Below are 20,346 nucleotides of genomic sequence, written 5' to 3'. Positions count from 1 at the left end.
GCCATGAATCTAGAGCTAAGAGCCCTTGAGAAGGCCAAGATCTAAGAAATTCAACCATTACCTATAGGAAAAAAGACTATAGAACGTAAGTGGGTCTATAAAGTCAAAACAAAAGGGGATAGATCATTAGAAATATATAAGGCTAGGTGACTAGCCAAAGATTATTTCCAAGAGTATGGGATAGACAATGAATCTTGAACACTCATTGCTTTAGCATCCATTAAAAAATGACTTATTTACCAACTTGATGTCAAAAATGCCTTGTTAAATGGAGACCTAAATGAGATGTACAAGGATACTCCTCTTGGTTTTGAGATCGAGAGGGTAAAATTATTCGGTTAAGAAAAGCTTTATATCTAGAATGATTTCTTCTTTAATTTTGGACAGAGATACTTCTTTAAGTTTGGACACATATACTTCTTTAAATTTTTCTTCCTTACAATGATTGCATCTTACCCCACTCAAGTCACCTTGGAGGGTGCCAAATCATGCAAGTCTCACTTCACTAAAGTCACCTTGTGGAGTACCAAGCTGTGCAGGTCAAGAGCTTATACAGCCTACAAAATACCTAGTAGCCACTAGAGCCATATCCTCCATAGGATGAGTGACAAGAAACTTGATTTTACTCTCTTCTATGAGCTCAATCATGCCTATATGAGGGCAGAGAGTGTAGCCCTATGAAATATCACACTCATGTTATCAAACTTTGAATGTAGAGCTGTGAAAAACCTAATATGTGACCCTTCTTTTGCTTTCTTCTTTACCTCCATATAGACCTTAGATTCCTTGAACAAGATGAACTTTAATGAAGCTTTCGTTAATGCAATAGCATCCCATAACTGTTGCATCTTGGTATAAAAAAATCTGAATACTTTTATTCACTTGTCTAAGAACTCTGAGCTCTAGCCGTAGCTGGTATTTTCCTGTCCAATTTGCTTGTTGATATACTACTTTAATAAAATCCGAGAATCTTTCTCTTCTTGAAATTTTGCAAGATTGATTGCTATACCCTATTACACAAAACCAAGTAACCATGACTTGATCTTTCCATTGTTTATCATCCATTTCTTTATTTAATCATGATAATTTGCCTCTTCCAACTTTTGGCTTACCCTTATTGTCATCTAGGTAGCCTCAAACCACAACCCTGAATCATAGTCTTCATAAACTCCACCCAGAAAGTATTGTTAGCCCATTCCATCTTGACTGGGACTAACTAGATCGAGTCTCTTTTGTCCATTTCACGCCTTTCAAATAAAAAAATCCATTCCTGATATCCAAGCTGCATGCGTATACCCACCAAAAATATGAAATGCAAAAACACTGTGCATGACACAATTGCTGCACCAAAATCAGTTCAATTAGCTCAATCCCAGCCTCTAATACCAAAAAAGGACTATTGGGAGGCAGTTATACCAAAAGGAGGGTTGCCACTAGGTGGTATTAAACACAAAAGAAGACAAAACTCAACAAATATTGCTCCTCTAGACAAAATACCTGACTCTAGGTTCCTCTAGCAAAACAAACTCACAAATCAGGCCAATAACCTTCTGTTTTCGTGTCTGATCAGAACCCTGGGGATTTGCTTCTAAGATCTTAAATACTATATTTGTGGAAGCAAATTACCTTAGTTTGAGAATCGAACTCAAACTTCCAAATGTTAGCCTATAGGGTGACAACAACCAATATTGCACAAGCTTAAATTGATGCTGCTAATGATGATAATCAGTTCCTTTGGCTTCAAAATCTGGTACCAATCCTTCCTCAATCATCTCCCATGCTCTGATACTATATTCGAAAGCAATGGAGAGAGTTTCAATGGAGAATTTAATAGCATTACCATTCCTCTTAGAGCCAATACAATGCATCCCATTATGTGTGAACTCTTGTGAGACTATTTTAGACAATACACTAGAAACCCCTATACAAGATACAGGAAAATGAGAAGGGGTGACTAAAAGACAGAAACGTGCAACCCCCCCCCCCCCCGGCCCACAAACAATAATAAATAAAATGACAAAAAATACCCCTATGCTTTATACATACACTTATGTACATACAGAAACTAATACACATAACATGCTGTCACAAAAAGCTACTCCAGTAAGCAAAGTTTTAAGGAGCTTTTCAATTCACTCGAGCAGCTCATGTATGAGTAAATACAATATAACCATGTGCTATTTTCAACATTCAATTTTGGGCTGCTCGCAAAGTTGACAATATTGAGTTCAAGCTGACTTTGAATGTCACTAATTAAGAAATTGACCACATGTGAACTCATCATGCATAAAGTTCTGACAGTTTGTTGCAAACATTTTCCAAACATCTCCATCTTTCTGACCACTGAAAACCCAACTACAACATGCACGGCCACAAATGTTAGCCTGTCTTTTAGGTTCTACTGGCAGTCACCACATCTCTAGCTGCAGACATTTAGTACATGAAACCATGCTGGCAACAGTGCAGTCATTATGTGCGCTTTGTCATATATATCAGTCATGGGAAGAAAAATGGAAGAAGAAAGATTATCAAGGAAGGATGATGTCAATCTTTAATAAGTTTACAATCCAAGTGCACAAAAAGTTTTTATCAGGTACTAAGCTGACATACCATAAGGGCTTTCTTTTTCTCAGCTTGTTCTTCATTTTCTTTTGGCTTTCCAGAGAATACTAACCTCCTAGAATTTCTGTCAGCTTGTATAACATTTACCTTGATTCTCTGCAAATCACAGTGGGAAAAATCTCAAACATGTTAAAATGAAAAATGGAAAAAGAAAGAAAAGAAAATAATTGTTAACCATTGCATGTCTTCACACCTGGCCAACAAAAGAAGACAAGTACTTGGCTTTCTCTTGATCATAAGCATCAAGAAGATCATTTAGCTCCATGTTTGGTGCTACTTTGTCACCAACCGCTGTGCCCAATGTCTCCATGATAAGGTTCTTGTCCAACACTGCATTTCCTTCAATCTCCGGCTCCTGCTTGTAGTGTGATGGGTCTAAACCTTTCTTTCTTAGCCAGTATTCAAAAGCTAAGAACTTCCACCTTCCACTGAGTTTTCGATATGGTAGAAAGCCAACTAATGAACCAAATGATACCTATAAAAAAAGAACCAACAGTAAAATTTTAAATAATTCAATTGTGAAATATGGAAAAGTAAGTAAGCCATATTGTACATGGCTATTTTGACAACAGAACATGAACTCACCATAAATCCTCTGATGCTACAGCTAATCAACTCTACCTCTGCTCGTTCTCCTGAACTGAGTAACATCTCTGCTCTTTTCCAATCATTTTCTTCATGTTCCTACAAGTCCATGGCATGCTGATAATCACTAATGCATATAGAGAACGTTTTCACTTTACCAACAAAGATAATAACTCAATTACAATGATGCAATAATGCCACACAAGAATACATAAGAAAACGTGATTAGGAGGACCAAACAGTAGAAGCAACAAAATCACACCTCAACTGCTACTGAGACAAAATTTTTATGTTCTGCAGTGTCACTGTGGTTCTCAATAGAATCAATCCTCCCACCTTGACTTTGAAGAGGAATTTGCTTCTTTAGAGAAGAATTCAACCTGAAATGGACAAGCAGCCATATTAACAGTATTTGCAACCACATCAACACACAACTACTCACATTTCGTGATATGAGTCAATACCCATATATGTGTGCTATTGTTTTATTGCATGTTGCAGCTTCATACTTAAATACATGAATATACTAACTTCACGCTAAGAAGGCCAGAAAAATTACGGAACTTGCTGATCACAGAGGGAAAAGGTCAAATATTCTTCCTTATTTTCAAATTATTGAAGAACAGGAACTTCAGTAAAATTTTCAATCTGCATGTGCAGCAAACCAAACTAAAATCTACAAAGTGTGAATGGAACAAAAAACAATAATCAAACAAAGAGATACAAATTGTGCAATTAACTTTAGAAGATAAATGCATTTATGAATACTCATCTTCCAAGAATGAATTGATAAGGCTGAATATCACCAAGGACAAACTACACAATACAAAGCAACTGCCATTAGATTGATACCTTTGTGGCTTCCCCAGCAAAGCAGCTTCTGATGGATGATCCGAAGCCAGGGTTTGAATATCTCCAGAAATGGTCTCCATATATGAAGATTGATCATTAGGCTTCGACTCTATCGACTGCATTCCTTGAGAAACAAGTGTGACATTACTAGACATGAAAGCACCAATGCAGTTTATCTCAAAACCAAGAGATGTACCTGTCTTAAGCTCATTCTCCAGTCCTGAAGCTTCTGATGGACGATTCTGGCTCTTCAGGTATTCTTTCAGATTAGTTGTGGAGGGAGGCACCACACTCCCAATCACAGAGTTGTCATGAGACTCCGCACCCTCTGGCTGTTGATTATCCAAACCACTTAGGCCTATTTCGATAGACGCCTTCCCATATGAATCAAAAGGACCAATTTCTATTTCATCATCAGACAGCTTTCTCTTTTCTTCATTATAGTCAGTCATAGAGGAACAGCTGGAATACTTTTCTTCTTGAGTGGAATCTAAGACAAGACTCACCAGCTCAGGCTTCTTCAACAAGACATCACTAGATTCAAGTTTAGGGTCCTTCCTCATTTTTAAAAATAAGTTTGGCTTGATTTGTAACTTTGAAGTTTTGTCACTGTCAATTTCAATAGCTTTAGGCTTAGATGGCTTCCGCAGAGCAGCACTGGACAGCTGCTCGTCGTTATCAATATTTTGGTATGAATTTATTTCATTTTGCCTTGCAACAGGCTTTCGAACTGGCAACTCAGACTCACTGCCTTTCATTATAACTGGGCGCACCAGATTGGTGTTTGTCCCTAACTTTTTATTTTTACTGGGAGGACGCAAACCAGGCTCCATGGGATTGGATGATGTCCCTTTTTCCAGATCAAAAAGTAAAGCATAGTCAATGACATTTTGTTTGCTCTTGTCCTTTTGAAATGACTTTTCAATATCAAGATAAGATATATCTGGGTTTGATTTTCTCCCTAGTATCTGCAAGATGCAATTGAAATTTATGAACTTTACAAAGATTTCTTCCAACTTATGTTACCAGGTTATTTTCAATGTGAAAATTTAGGAAAAGATAAAAAGGGCAGACCAACAGTCATATGCATGAAAGAGAGAGATGCAAACATCATAACCAAAAGACTAAAAATGGGTGGTATTACCAAATATAATGATAAAATATATTTAATAACACCAAACTAGTTAAGGAAAACGAAGAGAAGTGAAGCTACATAAAAAATTATGTGCTCCAAAATAGCCAACTATTGCAAGTAAATGCCACAATCCACAACCAACCATGATACACACGCTAATGTGGGAAGGGGACTGCAGGCACGCTTGTGTGTGTACGTGCTTGCAGAAGTCACTGCTCTGAATACATTAAGTTTTGCTGAACCATCAAAAGAAAGAACTATGGACATGTAGATGATAGGGATGAAACTATTGACTTATTCACAGACATTTTTTATCAGAATAAACTCGCTTGACTGCTAGCACAGGAGGTTATAATGCAACTCCCAAAACAAAATCGACAAGAATGATTTTTTATTCAAAAGATAGCTTTTCCAATTTGACCATGGATAAAGGTGTTTCCCTTCATTCCACCATTTTTGTATTCTCCTACCAATTAAGATCGATTTTTGTTCCTATAAGTAGATATATCGATGCAGGTTGCCCACTGAATACATGCTAGGACTTCATTGCTCATAGATCAATCCTGTAAGGCACCTTTCTCGTTACAATGAGCAATTTAGTGAGGCAGATAGCATCAATGGATAACAGCCAATAGAAGTTTAGAGAAAAGCCCTCAGCATTGTGGACACCATGATATTATGTGACCTTTCCTAGCCAAATGCATCCTTGATAAAACTTTTGTTGAAAGTTAAACTCAAGGTCTCAAAAGAAGATTCCATCACAGGCCCAACTGTAAATTGTCCCATCATGCTGATGTTTGAAATCCTAGCAATAGAAGATTATTGTGACAATCCTAACAATGAACAGGATCAGGTTGCACCTAGCTTCCAGCTGGTATGAATCAAAGGATTAATAATGATACTTTTCTGTCATTCTGTCTAGTACAGGATAGGTAGTTTATCCATTAGAGGAGACATGAACAACCTTATCTCATCAGGTCATCAAAGCCTGTCTCCCACTAGTTCAATCTGAAAAGTAAAATTAATATACCTATTAGCTCTTTAGAAGGGGCATCTTCAGGAGAGACTTCCAGCAATCCTATTTTAGAGTCTATAACAGCATTGCGAGAAGCACGTAGGCAGTGCAATGTTAAGAATTGTGTACAATAGTGTATCATTATTTGGGTACTGCCCCAACCTTACGTATCTATTTGTATATTTCATTCTTAACAGGGGTATTTTGATCCATGTAATTCTACCCAAAAAGGGGGTTGCCCTTGTTAGAAGTTGTGTTTGCACCAAACCTGATCTTCAACAGAGAAAAGTAAGAGAAGAAGAAAGGTAGAAGAGGAAAACTCAGTGTTGTTGGGGCTGCATAGGTACACGATTTTTCTAATTACATTATTGTGGCCTGGTTTAATGTATATAAGTATTAGGTTACAAGGCAATACATTTATGGACATGATTGTCCTATAACAAATTACAATATTACATCCGTACCCCAGTAAACACGTCAATGCGCAATCCCAGTTTGCGTCTGGATCCAGCACTACACAACACTTAATACCCTCCCTCAAGTTGTGAATGGTCTTGAACCATGGACAACTTGTTCTTCAAGAACCAAATTTTGTTTTTCGTCAAACCCTTTGTAAATAAATCTGTCACCTGGTCTTCTGTAGGAATGAAATGAGGCTCAATCTCTTTGTCTTCAACCTTCTGTCGAATGAAATGTTGATCTATCTAAATGTGTTTTGTCTTACTGTGGAAAATAGGATTAAAAGATATATTAATGGCACTTTGATTGTCACATAATAAGATTTCCTCCAATTCATTCAACAAATATCTTGTCCAAGTAGCTTCAGCAGTTGCAGTAGCCATTGATCGATATTCAGTCTCAGTACTTGATCTAGCTACTGCTTTTTGTTTTCTACTGCTCCAGGATACTAGGTTTTTCCCAAGAAAGATACAATATTCGAAAACCGACCTCCTTTCATCAGGATCTCCTGCCCAGTCCGCATCAGTGTAGATCGTGACATCATGCATGCTTCCTCTTTTCCAACTTTTCTGATACACCAACTCATCTCCAATGGTACCTTTTAAGTATCTCACCAATCTCTTGACTGCCTTGTTCATGGCGCATGCATGAACTGTGACACTTGATTGACAGAATAAACAATGTCAGGGCGAGTAAAGGTAAGATATTGAAGCATACCAACTACACTTCGATATCTTGTAGGATCTGGGTACAAATCTCCATCCTGTGAACCGAGCTTTTGATGTAAGACACTCGGTGTAGACAAAGGCTTCCAATCTTGCATACCAAATTTCTTCAATAAATCTAGTGTGTATTTATGTTGTGTCAAGGTCAGGTAACCATCTTTCTTGTCTACCTCGACGCCAAGGAAATAACGCAAATTTCCCAAATCTTTCATTTTAAACCTTTGACTTAATAGTCCTTTTATTTCTTCAATGTGATTCATTGAATTCCCTGTAACTATAATATCATCAACGTATATCAACAACAAGGTGGTTATGCCTTTATCCTTGAAGATAAACAATGAGTGGTCTAAGAGAGATCTACAGAACCCATGTCTCTGTATTTCTAAGGAGAAACTCTCAAACCACGAGCGTGAGGCCTGCTTCAAACCATATATGGCTCTTTTTAGTCTGCATACATATATTCTTGGGTCTCCCTCAGCATATCCTGAAGGTTGTTCCATGTAAACTTCTTTCTTCAAGTCTCTATGAAGAAATGCATTTTTGACATTTAACTGACTTAATGTCCATCCATGTTTGACGGCTAGAGACAATATAATTCTTATTGTCCCCATTTTGACCACGGGACTAAAAGTCTCATCATAATCCTGACCATATTCACGTGTAAACCCCTTTGCAACAAGTCTTGCTTTGTATCGTTCTATAGTACCATCGGGTTTGTATTTGATTTTATAAACCCACTTGGAATCAACAACATTTTTGTTAGGAGGTCTGTCAACAATTTCCCATGTCTGACATTCATGAAGTGCTTCCACTTCTTCATTCATGGCCTCAATCCATTTGTTTGATTTCACAGCATGATGAAACCCTATGGGTTCATCATGCTTATCAACCTGAGATAGAAAAAGTTGAAGATCCATAAAAAAATTTATTGTAGCTGACCCACCTGTCAATAGGATGTCTGATTCTATTCGAACTCCTCAGGTTTCCAACAGGTACATAAGTATTTGATCCAATGTGAGGAGCAGGGAGAGTACCTTTTTCTCTTCGCACATACACATACCCTTTAAATTTGTCAATAGGATGCGATTGTGGGTCTGCCCCTTCTTCAGTGTGTGAAGCTCCACCGACCTGATCCCTAGATTGAAGAGAGGATGCTTGACCTGAGTCAATATCATTTTGGTCAGCCGAATTAGTTTCTTGAGTACATTGAGGTGAGCAATCACCATAAGCATCTGCGAATAACTCTGCATTCATCCACGGATGATAAACTTCTTCTCTGGGAATCCTTTGACAGGTATTAAATGATACATCTCCAAGATTATTCTCGTCAAACACAACATTCCTGAAAATCTTAACACGCTTAGTCATAGGGTCATAACACCGATAACCTTTATAATCATCAGCATATCCCACAAATCTACACTTGGAAGCCTTTGGTTGGAATTTATTCCTGAGAGAATCATCAATATGAACATAACAAATGCATCCAAACACACGCAGAGCATTATAATCGGGTTGAAAGCCGAAAAGAGAAGAGAATGGTGAACTATTTTGCAAAACTGTCATAGGCAGACGATTTATAATATAGACAGCTGAATGAAATGCTTCTGTCCATAGACTAATGGGAAGATTACTGTCGTAAATCATGGTCATGGCCGTTTCAACAATATGTCTATGCTTTCTCTCAGCAACCTCATTTTGTTGTGGCGTATGTGGACAAGACACTACGCTTTATTCCATTACTTTGGAGAAAATCAGTAAAATCCTTCGATGTATACTCACTACCTCCATCACAATGAAAATGCAGAATATTGGTAGAGAAATGGTTTCGAACAAAGGCATGAAAGTTGCGAAATATGGGAAAAGTTTCAGACTTATGCTTCATAAAGAATATCCAAGTATAATGAGAGTAGTTGTCAATAAAGATGAGATAATATCTGCTGTCAGAAGAAGAGCATACGGGCGCAGGACCCCAAACATCTGAATAAACAATTTCAAAGGATCTTGAAGCTCTTTTATTTATAGAATCAAAAGTACATGACTCTTACGCATCTGACAACTAGGACACTTTTTATTATTGTTCTCAAGAGTTAAACTTGATTTAGGAATTAATTAGATTGATACAAGTTTCTCAAGAAAAGAATAACTGCAATGACCAAGACGATCATGTCAAAGACTTGGCTTATTACATTTGGAAAGACTAAAAACAGACTCAGGACCTGACTTAGATAACTCAGACTGAAAAGACATAGACTTCAATAAGAGCTTCAAGACAGAACGGGTATGCACAAATGGATCTTCCTTGAAGATATACATATTTCCTTTTCACTCTCCTTCAGCGAATGTCTCCCTCGTTTGAAGATCCTTGGCATACACAGAAGAGGGAGTGAACTCAACATAAGAATGTGTATCATCAACAAGTTTGGACACAGAGATGATGTTCTTTTTATGTTAGGAGCATGAATAACATTTGACAAATTGAGAGACGATTTTGACAGAGGAATGGTTGCATTGCCAATGTGAGAAATATGATGGTGAGATCCATCTCCAGTAACAATATTATTTTTACCAAAGGAACCAGTTCGAGAGCTTACCAACATCGCCCGTAACATGGGTCGCTGCTCCTGAATCAACATACCATGATCCTTGATCATTCTGTTTCAAGTGTAACCCAGACAGTGCTGCCAGCAAAAGTTGTTTCACCTCCCCATCAGACTTGGTAACATTATCTCCCTTCTTGCTCTCAGTGTTTTGCAATTTGCCTTTATTTTGAGGATTAAACCAACAATTTGCCTTAATATGTCCCTTTTTATTGCACAGGTAACATGTCGGGACAACTCTTTGAATTTGGTTCTTTGCATTAGAATTGAACGGCATATTGGGTGTGAGAAGCAAACCTGGACCTGCAAATCTACCACGACCTCTTCCTCCTCTGAAGTCATTTCCTCCACGACCATGACCAAAGGAGAACCCAGTGGCTAAGACATCTTGGGAGTCAGATTGAGCACCAGAATCTTCAGCGATGCCTTTCAATGACATTTCGTATTGTAGAAGTTTTGCCCGGAGGTCCTCAAATGTGGGAAGCACGGGCAAGCACAACAATGATGTCACCAATACATGATAATCAGGGCCTAAACCATTCAATGTTTGTTGCACTTTATCCTTGTCTAGCACTTCACATCCAATAATGGCTAGTTGATCTGTAATAGTTTTCATCTTATTCAAGTAATCCATGATAGATAGACCACCTTTCTTGAGAAGCTGGAATTCACGCTTGAGCAATAAAACTCTTGCTTCAGATATCTGAGAGTATGTCTGTGTCAACCTGTTCCACAATTCCATCGTTGTGCAGTCGTCGGTGATAGCAACTAGTACTTCCTGAGACAGAGTAGATGTGATGTAGGCAATTAATGCATGATCCTTTCTCATCCAAGAGACATAATCCGAATTACGAACAAGCTTGGTAGATGCAGCCCCTTGTGTGTCTGTTTTCTCCTTTGCGATGAACTTATGTGGGGCAAGTATTGATCCATCCAGATGACCAAAGAGATCTTAGCTCCTGATAAAGAGAACTATTTGTCTCTTCCAAGTCACGAAATTAGAATTATTTAACTTTTCAGAAACGAGTTGGCTAAGAAAGTTTGATGACAAACCGGACTGGGTTGAAGAAGAATCCATGATTATGAGACACGTGAATATAAGGTAGAAAATACTCTAAGAGAAGATTAATGAAATGACTAATCAAACTGCAAGATAACGTGACTGTCTAAGTTCAGCCCAGAAGAGAACTGATTATAACAGAATTCGGATTTGCTGCCTCTTTTTTTCTTTTCTTTTTTGATAGATATCAGATCACGTAAATATTCAAAATATCAATCTGATGTTAATGAATCAAGCCACCTGATCGTGTCGTGTTTGATTAGCATTAATAGGCTAAAATGAAAAAGCTTTTGCTGTGTTCGATTAGTGTGAACCAAGATCACGATAAATCGTGATTTCAGATGAATCAGCGACAAATTTTGAGATGAGGTGACACAGGAATAGATTCTAAAAGAGGAGAATCACGAGTTTTGATTGGGTTGTAATATCAATCACGAGTTTTGATTCTAAAAGGAGAATCATGAGGAAGAGATGAGTTATGATTAGGGTTTCAAAGAGGAAACAGAATTTACGAGCTTGAAGATAGGTCACGAATAGGGTTTCAAACAGACCTTTAAATGGGAAACACGTGTTTCAGATGAAAACACGAAAACAGTTTTAAGAGGGGATAGAGACGAGAAAAGGGATCATCCCTTTAGAAGAAAACACGATAGTGTAGGTTGCGAAAGAGGGAAAAATATCAAAAACAGAGAGAATAATATTTTCCTGACAAAAAACAGATTTTCTCTATAGTCGTACCTTTGGGAGCAATACCGAGCCCTAGATCCAACCTTGCTCTGATACCATGTTAGAAGTTGTGTTTGCACCAAACCTGATCTTCAACATAAAAAAGTAAGAGAAGAAGAAAGGTAGAAGAAGAGGAAAACTCAGTGTTGTTGGGACTGCACAGGTACACGATTTTTCTAATTACATTATCGTGGCTTGGTTTAATGTATATAAGTATTAGGTTACAAGGCAATACATTTATGGACATAATTGTCCTATAACAAATTACAATATTACATTTGTACCCCAGTAAGCACGTCAATGCGCAATTCCAGTTTGGGTCTGGGTCAAACCCAAACTGGGTCCAGCACTACACGACACTTAATAGCCCCATATATGCGTGTATCTTGCTTGCATTAGAAGCTAATAAAGTCTCCCCTTGTTTTCGCTTTTGTTGCTCTTCATTCTTCTATTTCTCAATTCAGATTTCCACGCGGTATCAGAGCCATATTGGAGCTGAAAAAAGAAGCTTGAAGGAAGATTTTGGTGATAAAGAGGGACTTCATTCTTGTTACGGTCCAAGATCTAGGGAGGACTTTAAATCCATTGTTCCATGATCCAGTTGTAACCTCATCAAATCAAAGTGGGAACAAGGAGGTGATGTGGTTCTTTTCCAAGAACAAAAGTCAATCGACACATGTCCACACCAGCATGAAAGAGAGGCAAGTCAGTGGGGCCAACTTGGAAGGAGAGAAGAAAGGAAAGTAGGGGGAGTCCTCCCCCCCCCCCCCGCTTTCCAAAAGAACATCCCCCTCTTTCCTACTTTCCTAAACAATGTGAAGGGTCGGGCCAAGTTATGTTTCCTTTTTATAATTATTGTTTTTTGGTAATAAGGCCAAGGTGATTGGGCCTAGTTAGGATCCGGTTATAGAGGGACTCCAATCAGTCCAACTGACCCCCTTCATAGTCTTCTAACTGTTAGTTAGGACCCCATTTGGGGGTTAGAGGGTATATAGGTTAAATGGGTTACTTTTTATTTTTCAATTGCACCTGGACCCAGACCCAAACCAAGGCCAAACACTACAAATAGAGGCCTGAGGATCCCTTTTTGAAGTTATGCAATTTGATATTTAGATTCTCTCTAGTCGTCTCTCTCTCTTGCTATCTTTCTCACTCTCTGCTCTCACTTCTCTCTCTGGTTCACGTGAGGACCAAGCTCTTAGGCTGGTTGGTCACCCCTTCTTGAAGAGCCTAAGCTCTTTCGACCCCCTAGACTGTGTGGTCTTGAATCGGAGTCAGTCGGTGTTCATTGCAGATCTTGCATCAATACTCCAAAATGTGTGAGGCACTTCCCCAACTTGCTACAAACCTGTAAGTGCACCCTAGACCCTGATCCCAGCCTCAACCAAGCCCTCTCCTATTTTTCGAGGCTGAAAACCCGAAACTACATCCCACTGTTAGACCAGCCTACCTGATTGAACCATTCTGGTAACCCCAAACTACCAACATCTTTTCCCACAGTCCAACACATGCCCCATACCTATTCACATGTCCCTAGACCTTCTTAGACCCCCTAGACCAAGTCCTATAAGTTATGGACCTAGACCCTTACTCGAACAACTCACCAAGCCCAAACCACACCTACTTGGCTAGTTGTTTTACCTAGTTCCTGTGTTTCCCATAGTTTGCATCAACGAGGAACCTCCGACCACTTTCCCACCATGTTAGCAAGGGTTCTAACCCTAGGACACGTAACCCACAGGCCCCAAGGCCTAAGTCCAGCAGGTTCGATTCGCTTGAGTCCATCGGACTCCGTTTGACGTACTCGTCTGCCGCAAGTCCGGATCTTCCAACTGGGACACTCTTTCGGTTTCAACTCTGATTCGACCAACACGAACTCTAAAAATCCGAAAGGTACAACAACTTGGTATCAGAGTGAACAAAATATGATGGAAGGATCTCAACTCTCCCATGTTAACAAGAACGAAGTTCACTGGCATGTCGAACAAGCTCAATCGATCACCAAGCAAACCCAAGATAAACTTTTTCGGCAATGGCAGGAGAGCATGGAACAAAACAACCGCCTAAATCTCATCAAGAGGGCTCTATCAGCCTTGGTTGATCACATGAAAACTCTCAATACGTTGAGCCACGATGCCAACCGGACCTTCACCGGTGACCGCATAGAGGACTTGAACCACACAAGCCTCTTTGGGCAAGCACAAGTGAGTTATCCCGGTCATATTGTTTTCAGCCAAGGAGTTTTAGTTGATCCAAACAAAATTGATGCTATGTGAGTGTAGCCCAAGCTGCACACTGTGAGGGCACTTAGGGGATTCTTGGGGTTGATCGGGTAATACCAGAGTTTTGTGAAAGACTACGATCATATTGTCAAGCCCCTTACATTTCTCTTGAAGAAGAATAGTTTTATGTGGTCCGACAAGGCCACTGATGCATTCGAGAGGTTGAAAGAAGCTATATGTCAAGCTTCTGTACTTGCCAGACTTCACTAAGGTCTTCATGGTGGAGACGAATGTGTGTGACAATAGGGTAGGTGTTGAACTCTTAGACTGATTTCAATGATTACAAAACTCTCCAAGGACTAATTATTTAACCTCAAGTGTGCAGGGATTTAAATTTGCTTATAATGCTCTGTTAAATATTATATTTCATTTGTAAATATCTCCCTGAAAGTGCTAAAAGATTACGCCATTACAGTGACAATTTTTGAAGATATTCACATGATCATAATAAAGAAGAATCAACTCATGAAGAGAGTTGAACATCATTCACCAAAAGGATCAGTCGACCCTCTTAAAGAACAGTCAACCCTTAGGGAACTAAAGATCTAAAATAGTCGACCCTCTTAAAGAACAGTCGATTCTCAGGCAACCGAATGCTTAAACATTGGCTGAGCAACTATGAGTTGACCCTTATCTTTGGAGGTGGTGTGCTCAAAGCTTATTGGAAAGATGCAGTTCAATTGGCTATCTATCAAATAAATCGCATACCTTCAAGTGTTCTTAAAGGTATATCTCCATTTCAAAAATTGTATGCAAGAGTTTTAAATTATGACATGATGAAAGTATTTGGGTGTACATTCTTTGTAGTTTTACTTGATAGATATAGAGATAAATTGTCTCCTCGAACTATTAGGTGTTGCTTTCTTGGTTTTGCTAATGGTCAAAAAAGTTATAAATGTTATGATCTTATTGGGAGAAAGAGTTTGAGTATCTCGAAATGTTGTTCTTCATGAGAATATGCCTTATTTCAGCTAGATTGGAGAAAAGACAAGAGATGAGTCTGATTTGTCTTCATGATTGCTTTTGGTAAAAAAGAGGGTGAATAAAAAGGTGAAGATTCAGGGAGAGCAGATCCAACTAAGAGATGGTAGGTTTGGACAAACCTATTCAAGAAGACATGAAAATGTTGTTGAGATCCCTTTCTCGGATTATGTGGAAGTAGAACAAGTGAGAAGTGGAGAGGTTAATTATGATCCTATTCCAGTGTCAGCTGAATCTGGCAATCCAAAATTGGAGTCTCCATCTGAGATGTCTTCATCTTCTTATCAGCCTTCCCAAGTGCGTAGAAGATCTAGAACTTCAATTTCGCATTCTCCTTTTGTATCATATGAGTTATCTCCTAGACATCGTGTGTTTTTTGCATTGATTCATTCCTATGTTGAGTCTTAATCTTATGTAGAGGCAATTGGAAAAGAGGAGTGGCAAAGAGCTATGACTGAAAAAATGAATACACTTGAGAGGATGCAGGCATGAGAATTGGTAAATCCTCCACCAAGAAAGAATATTGTTGAAAGCAATTGGATATATAAGATAAAGACCAAGGCAGATAGGTCAATTGAAAGATACAAGGCAAGATTAGTAGCAAAGGGCTGCTGCCAACAGTTTGGAATTGATTTCATTGAGACCTTTGCTCTAGTAGCTCATATGATTATTATACACACACTGCCCGTTGTGGCTACAGTGCGGCAGTAGAATCTCTGTCAATTGGATGTCAAGAATGCCTTCTTTAATAGAGACTTGGAAGAGGAGGTATACATGAAACTTCCACAAGGGAACTCATCCAAAGAGTAGAGTCTGCAGGTTTTATAGAGCTCTAATATGGACTCAAACAAGCACCACGAGTTTGGTTTGAGAAGTTCGTCTCGACTATGAAATCTCTTGGGTTTGAGTAGAGCAATCATGATCTTGCCTTATTTGTGTCTTCCTTTGAGCTTGGGAAATGCATATTACTTTTTTATGTAGATGATATGATTATCACAGGAGATGACTTGAAGAGAGTTAAGGATACCATGCATTATGGCATGTTCTTTTCATTATAGTTCCCTACAGTGTTGAGAGGCTTTTGTGATGTTGATTGATCATGCACAAATTTATGCATAGTATTTACATGTTTATGTGCATGATTAATATCAAAAAGAGGCTAATAATGCTTGTTTATCAATGTTTGTTAGGATATTCATTGATTTCAATTAAAAAGAAAAAAATGGGCAAATTTGGTCCTATTTGAGTTTTTTTGTAAAGTTCGGCAAGCTTTTTGAAAATATTTTTAGAAAGGGTTCTTTTGAAATTTCTTGAAAATTTATGGAGTCTTTTAGAAAATTTTCATAAAACAGTTTTAACCCTAATATTTTTTATAAATAGATGCATTAGAAGAAGAGGGGGCGTCTTCCTCTAGGGATTCACGCCCCCTCCTCTCTCTCCAACTTCTCTCTCTTGCCTCTCTCTTAGCTGGCTTCCTCCCCTCCTCTCTTCTACTTTCCTTTCTCTTCATCGTTTTTCCTTCTAACCTTTTTCGTCGTTGGCTCTTCTTGTCCCCATCATCGGAGGTGCGTGCAAGATCGGAGAAAGACCACTCTTCTTCTCAACCCATCCGTCAGAGACAAACCACAAGGTAAGTCTCTTCTCCCTCCACTCTTTATTTTTCTGCATATAAAATAGCTTTCGGTTAAGAGTGCATATAGTTTTATTTTCTGTGGCATTGCATCGTAGTTGATACGGTATTCCTAGTATTTTTAGCATAGATTAGTTTCACTAAATTTCTGCATGCATCTAGACTAGGTTTTCTTTTTCTGTTCATGCATACAGGTTAGTTAACTAGTTTTCCAGCATAGTATAGTTTTATTTGCTTTGTTTAAATTGAAAAAAAAAAGTGCTGGTTAATCCTGAACTGCTTGATCAGACCAGACAGTCGGCCAGGTTTGATCGAGAGTAGATTACCTGATTAGCTGAACTTGCCGACCAGCTTGATTAGGCCAGTTGCTGTCCAATGTGATATGCACACAGTTCTGTACCTAACGCCCTGATCTAGCAGTTGCCAATCGCGGTACAGATCGCATCGGATCTGAGCGAAAGAGAACCAGACTTACCTGGTCATGTCTGATCTGTCAGACCAGGTAACCCAGATTGGTTTAAGCCAAAGCCGGCCCAACAGTAGTGTGTTTCATTCTTATCGGATTCTGCAGATTGCACAGACCATAGTTGGGTTTTGAATCAGACCCATCACGTACCAGCATGATCAGGCCTTTAAAAAACACGCAGATCACGCTGACCTGCTAATTTTTGTGAGCCATCAAATTGGTCAACCTCAAACCATCAGAGTGACGTTCAGGCCCCGCATGCTGGCTGGTGTGTGCATACTATTGTGATCAAGACTTCAGATCTATTTCAAATCTGCATTTTCAGACCTGACGCAATTGACGTCAACACTGCATTCATTTTTATGAAGGCTAGAATTTCGGCAGATTGGGATTTTTCTGATTGCACACACTTTTGGGGGCCGTGTTTCACACTATCATCGTTAATCACATATATCAATGTGATCAACGATGATCAGTTTTTAGCTTTGCAGCACTTAATTTCATTTAGTAGATAGAGTCTTTTACATTGTCTTGTAGAGAGTTAGCTTAGAATTGTTTTAATTTCATGTTTTATAATTAGTTTGATGCAATGCTTTTAGTGGTTAACGTGTAGTTCAATAATTCATAGTTAACTAGTAGACTGTTTTAACCCTTATCATACTTAAATAGATTTCTTAGTTTGTTTCATCATTAATGAGTTAGATTAGGTTAATCTTTTTCTTTCTTTATTAGTAATAGATTGTTTGGGGATGAAGGCGTAGTTGTTGTTGTTTGTTGTTGTATTAGTAATAGTTAGTTTGAGTTGATATAGATTTGTGTGACTAACCCTTTTGTTTTAGAAAATTGTTTCCCTTGTTTTCTTTGTTTTATGTTATGTCACAGGGACTCGTCAACTAGGTGCCGCACCCGCGTCGCACCCACACCTGCACCCGATGCAGTCAACCTGACCTTGGGTGCAGTCAACACACCTAGGGTCATTTATGTCCAACTTTTGGATTTTATATATATATATATATATATATTTTTTTTTTTTTTTACCGCACCCCCGCACCCAAGTTTTTTGAAAGTGCCGCACCCCCGCACCCGCACCCGCACCCATGTGACATAGGTTTTATGTTTTCTTTTTGTGTTTTGCAAGAGGGTACCAATTTGCAAGATAAAAGCGCGATAGCGAAGGAGCGTGCACGCTTTACGAAAAGAAGGTTAGATCACGAGAAAAAGAAGTTCTGCAATTTTTACTTTTTTTATTTTTTGGGGGGCAAGAGGGCCATTTAATTAAATTGGGTTGTAATAAGGCCTTTTTATTTTTAAGCTCTTTGTAGAGGGTAACTCTTTTAATTAGTTCATTATTCTTTTTTATTTTATTGAAAGGCAATAAAGATTATAATTGTTTGGAGTACAAAAGTTGTTAAACCTGTTCTCTGAGTTCGACCCGAACTTCATCACTTGTGTGAGCCGGTTTTTATAATTTGATGAGCAGTTTACACGAATGATTTTATTGAGAAATACCTTTTAAAAATACTTTATCAAAAAATTGCATCACTTATTTTGGAGGCTCTACTCAGGATCGTTGTCTACCACTGGATTCTGTGTTTTTCTTGAAAGCTCTCTACTCTCGTGGAAAAGCAAGAAATAGCAGAGAGTTGCTTTATCCATAGCAGAAGCCGAATACAATGCTATGACTCAAGTCACTACTGAGATTATTTGGATAAGGTGGTTACTAAGTGAGATGGGAGTTTTCATTGCTGAAAAAACTTCTCTATATTTTGACAATATGAGTGTTATTCATATAGCAGAGAATCTGAAGTTTCATGAGTGAATCAAGCACATTGAGATAGATTGTCGCTATACAAGAAAGGCCATAGAGATGGCGTCATTGCTCTAGAGCATGTGAGCTCAAAGGATCATATTGCAAATGTGTTCACAAAGGGTCTCCTCATTTCAACACATTCATTTCCACACTCGGGATAATTTTGTTGCATCATCCAAAGTTTGAGTGAGAGTGTTAAGAATTGTGTACAATAGTGTATCATTATTTGTGTGTTGCCCCTACCCTAAGTATCTATTTGTATATTTCATTCTTAACAGGGGTATTTTGGTCCATGTAATTCTACCCAAAAAAGGGGGTCATTCCATATATGGGTGTATCTTAATTGCATTAGAAGCTAATGAAGTTTCCCCTTGTTTTCTCTTTTGTTGCTCTTCATTCTTCTCCTATTTCTCTCATCAGATTTCCATATGCAATACCTATGCAACGCATTTCTAGAACTATGAAATTTCACTTAATCAGTGCCTAACCGGAGATAAACAATTTGATGCCTAGCAATTGCAAACATAAGATTAATAGGAAGCAAGATAACAAAGAAGAGAAAAAAGAAGGGCATTATTCCCCATCATAGAGGATCCAAGGAAAAGGAGATGCACAAGGCCTACAGAAGGCAATTCCCAGAACTCCCCTCAAATTTCACTCAGACAGTATTAAACTGGATATAAGCAATTTGACTCTTGGCAATAGTGAATGTAAGGTTAATGGCAAAGGGAAAAACAAAAGGAGAAGAACAAGTGCATTTTTTTCTTCATAGCAGATGACCCGACCTCAATGTTTTTCGTCTTATGGAAGTTCAAGAGTTTATTAACATTAATGAGGTATCATATCAAACTGTAAAAACTTTGAATTTAACAATTAAAGAAGGCGACATAGAAAACTTGCTAAGATTATTACGAAATCAAGATGAAACTTTCTCATTTTACCAATATGCACGGGAATTGGATAAGGTTTTCATGTGATGGCTGAAAAGTGAAAACTAATTGTATGATTCAATTTTGTCCAAGTAGAATAAAATATTTCAATGATGTCACATATAGTATAGGCCCAACAACACTAGGAATATAGTACGAAAATCAATATATCATTTTGTGATAGAGTTCAATAGTCTTTATAAGATCTTGAGCTTGCATTGTTCTTTCTACATCTGATGATTATAATTATGTCTGTCTTCTAGTCTACAGCTTGATATTTCATATTCATAGTTATGATAAATAGCATAACACGTAAGCAAATGCCTCCCCACAAATATTTATGTGAATCCTGTCAGTGATATCGCCATAAGTATCAAATCTGCCCTGTAAGTGAATCTAACTCTAGCTCCACCACAAGATAGTTATCCTACCAAATTGGATTGACCAACTTCCATACTACAGCACTCAT

The 20,346-nt window shown here is 38.3% G+C and overlaps 1 protein-coding gene across 1 annotated transcript in view; it reads right to left on the bottom strand.

Moving 5' to 3' along the window:
* The window catches only part of LOC149845086 (Nucleic acid-binding, OB-fold-like protein), a 41,691-nt gene that overhangs the window by 19,116 nt on the left and 2,229 nt on the right, over nucleotides 1-20,346 (bottom strand). The window contains exons 2-7 of the mRNA XM_089995497.1: nucleotides 4,256-5,027; nucleotides 4,060-4,183; nucleotides 3,470-3,587; nucleotides 3,208-3,306; nucleotides 2,816-3,097; nucleotides 2,611-2,718 (exon numbers count right to left, since the gene is read on the bottom strand). Of these exons, the coding sequence (XP_089851623.1) occupies nucleotides 2,611-2,718; nucleotides 2,816-3,097; nucleotides 3,208-3,306; nucleotides 3,470-3,587; nucleotides 4,060-4,183; nucleotides 4,256-5,027 (1,503 nt within the window). The remainder of the gene's footprint in view (nucleotides 1-2,610; nucleotides 2,719-2,815; nucleotides 3,098-3,207; nucleotides 3,307-3,469; nucleotides 3,588-4,059; nucleotides 4,184-4,255; nucleotides 5,028-20,346) is intronic.

This window comes from Nuphar pumila, chromosome 2 (genome assembly GCF_984573655.1).
Source record: "Nuphar pumila chromosome 2, dmNupPumi1.hap1.1, whole genome shotgun sequence".
Taxonomy (NCBI): domain Eukaryota; kingdom Viridiplantae; phylum Streptophyta; class Magnoliopsida; order Nymphaeales; family Nymphaeaceae; genus Nuphar; species Nuphar pumila.
Note: the sequence above shows the minus strand (reverse complement) of the source record. Positions and strands in the feature narration are given on the sequence as shown.